The sequence below is a fragment of the Sinocyclocheilus grahami genome, unplaced genomic scaffold, assembly GCF_001515645.1.
Source record: "Sinocyclocheilus grahami isolate Dianchi unplaced genomic scaffold, SAMN03320097.WGS_v1.1 scaffold574.1, whole genome shotgun sequence".
Lineage (NCBI taxonomy): Eukaryota > Metazoa > Chordata > Actinopteri > Cypriniformes > Cyprinidae > Sinocyclocheilus > Sinocyclocheilus grahami.
The window spans coordinates 1,280,330-1,283,619 of record NW_015505753.1 but is presented as its reverse complement, the minus strand read 5'-3'; the positions used below and the strand labels follow the sequence as shown (position 1 = coordinate 1,283,619).

General features: G+C 42.0%; 1 protein-coding gene across 1 annotated transcript; it reads left to right on the top strand.

The window, feature by feature from the left end:
• The first annotated feature begins 271 nt into the window (after nucleotides 1-271).
• On the top strand, nucleotides 272-2,290 carry LOC107556621 (suppressor of cytokine signaling 3-like). The gene is made up of 2 exons (XM_016239760.1): nucleotides 272-412; nucleotides 769-2,290. The coding sequence occupies exon 2, from the start codon at nucleotides 850-852 to the stop codon at nucleotides 1,477-1,479; it is 630 nt and encodes a 209-aa protein (XP_016095246.1). The 5' UTR covers nucleotides 272-412; nucleotides 769-849; the 3' UTR covers nucleotides 1,480-2,290.
• The last annotated feature ends 1,000 nt before the right edge of the window (nucleotides 2,291-3,290 follow it).

Sequence of the window (3,290 nt, the reverse complement as noted above, 5' to 3'; positions counted from 1 at the left end):
TTAATTTCATTTTGACGCGAATGTGTTCCCGAAGAAGCGCTTGATATTCGTAATATTGCTCGGCTGCAAGCCGACAATATCTGTTCATCAACAATAGGGAGGTGTTGTGTTAGGGAATACGTTTACAGTAAGGCGGCAGATCTGGAAGAGCACAGCTCGGGGGAGGGGAAGAGCATTTGCAGTACCAGGAAAAGTATTACTGACAACCTACCCTTACTGGAACCCTAGTGAGGGCGGAGCTAAACTAGAACATGACTGGAATGCCACTACAAATAACAGAGGACTTCAGCAGGGCAGAGTGAAGAAACACTAACTTCTCTGAACAAGACACCAGTTCTCTCAGCCAGCCAGAGTAGAGACAAACTACATTGGATATTACAAAAAGTTCTCCTCTCCCAAAAGAGACTCAAAGGTAAGAGAGAGTTCTTTTGAAATCAGAGTATTTATAAAGTGCTTTATACAGTATAGTTTAACTCTTTATAATTATATGATTAAGCCTTACCTTATATAAACACATAAATATGTAGCCTATCTTGTTTATTATGTATGAAGGACTAAGAAAAATTAATGCCAACAAATCAAGCTTAAGTCAGAATAATTTTATACTAGAATAAGGGTGACTTTACTACATGCACTTCAATCTACAATGATTTAGTTTGAAAACTGGCTTTAAATCGCTATACTTTAATATAGACATTTACTCCAATTCAGTATTACCGAATGTATGTTTTCTGTGGTACTAATCTAAAATCGTTCTTCTGTTGCCAGCTTTAAGAGGCTCACTCTTTCGCCCGTAAGAGCTGCACACTGCGTGGTATTCCCGGCAGCTGGAGGTTTGTGCGTAGCGCCATGGTCACCCACAGCAAGTTCGACAACGCAATGAGCAGCAGCCTGTTTGACGCAAGCATGCGGCTGCCGTCTCACCATTACAAGACCTTCAGCTCGAAGCTGCAGTTCCAGATGGTGCAGCACGCCGTCAGGATGCTCCAGGAGAGCGGCTTCTACTGGGGCTCCATCAGCGGCAAAGAGGCCAATCACCTGTTGAACTCAGAGCCCAGCGGGACCTTTCTGGTCCGAGACAGCTCGGACAACCGGCACTTCTTCACGCTCAGCGTCAAGACCGAGTCGGGCACCAAGAACCTGCGGGTGCAGTGCGACAACAAGTCCTTTTCCCTTCAGACGGACTCCAAGAGCATGCAGTCCGTGCCTCGCTTCGACTGCGTGCTGAAGCTCGTCCATCACTACATGCCCTCGTCCAGAAGCTCTCTGTCCATCGGGAACTCGAGGAACTCGTACTACATCTACACGGGCGGCGAGAAGATCCCTCTGGAGCTGTTGAGACCCCTTCCTTGCATAATGTCCTCCCTGCAGCATCTCTGCAGGAAGACGGTCAATGGACATATAGACGTTTCCAGCAAAAGAGAGCAGCTGCCTCAACAGCTGAAAGACTTCTTACAAGAGTATGACGCTCCCATTTAAAGAGCTCCGGCTAGCGAAGAAACGAGAAGTGGTGAGGGAGCTAAAGCTAGGTCTAACTCGAGGGTAAAGCTTGTTGGACCAAGAAGTATTGAGCTGTTCATGAGTACATACATGGAGTTTGCCAGTCAACCCGTGTCCGGTCATGAGTACTACCACTGATGCATTCTTATGTGACTGATCTTGAAGCACCGTTCTTGCCATAACAGTCTCGATGAATGCACGTTTGTACTGTTTTCTGTATCAGTGCCAGTATCGTAACCCACTCTGTGGGCACCAATCACTGCCTCTGCACTGCCCCGAATCTGTGAGCTCCGCCAAGCAGGGAGACAGCGAGCCAAATATTTCTTTCAAATAAATATTTGTGCCTTTCAAGCAAAAAGGAAGTAACAGCACAGTACAGCACTGAGGCATAGCGGACATGCCACTGAGAAATGACTTCTGGAGTCAAAGCGGTTCAGATAAAGCACAACGGGACTGAACACAGATTGAGATGGACACATGTCGATATTCTGCTTGTACTTGAAAAAGCGACACTTTGGAACAAAATGTCTGTGTTTTTTTAGTGGTTCGTGTCAGGAGCAGTTCAAAGCAGACTGCTTGTTATTGAATGTATTAACATACATGAGTGTTTTGTGTCTCACCCATGTTTCACCTTGTCCCACATGATGCTGTTTACACACATGAAGATGAATTTAGATCGGTTATCTTTTGTAAAGACATCTCAACCATGTTTTGATGTTACATATTTATATTTATAAAAGCAAGGAAACATTTCAGTAATTTATTAAAGAGCACTATTTTTGTAAAAAAAATGAACTCCATGTCTTTGGGTTTTTCATTTCTCGCAAGTGTTTTACCTGAAAAGGTCTGAAATAGTTCAAAATGTAGATGAATCAGAGTTTGCCGGCGCCTATGATTCAGATTCCCGGAGCGCCTCGTCTGGAAGGGTTAAAGCTGATTCAGAGATATTCACTTTAGCGAGCGGGAATGTTCCTCCCCTCGCGCTCTCTTCCAGTAAGACTTTGATACGAGGAAGCTCGGAATTACAGTTAATGTTTTAAACAGTATTTAAGAGAACAACCTTGGACAATAAAAGTGACTTAATATCTCAAATGCGGGAACAAATGAGCGGATTACATAAGAGAAGAAAAATAACTCATTGTTTCTGTGAATGATAATAAAGTTACCGTTTCTGTTAGTTTACCAAAAGTATGTGATCAGATTCTATTTACAAGACAGATTTAATATAATGCCACTAGCCAAAGGTTCAAACACACCTACTTGTTCTTCGTTATTGCAATTTTCAAAACCTTTTTCAAAACTATGATAACTAAAATGGATGTCATTTTTTTTTTACAGCATTGAGGGAGTTCATATGTATGCCACACGCTTGTTCCTTCACATTTCACTAAAACAAAACAAAAAAAGATCAATAAAAATCTAATAAATACTAAAAATATTTTATTAAAGAAATTCATACACAAAGACAGTTTATATTAAATTCAAATTCAATTAAACAGAAGCCATCGAAAATATTAAATATTAATGCAGTAAATGTTCAGTCCTTTGACTGGTAGTGTAAGAGTAGCAACAGCTGATCTCTCTCTCTCTCTCTCTCTCTCTCTCTCTCTTTCTCTTTAAACAAGTGTAGCTTTACTAGGTAGAGACTGTGATAAAGGGGAAGAGGTGTGACTGCTGCAACTCTTTTGAACTCAGTCTTCTGGGAAACCAATCAAGTTTCTGAAGTCACACTGTGTTGTAGGGTGCCTAACAGAACTGGAATGTACTGTACTTGCACAGCTGGGGAGTGT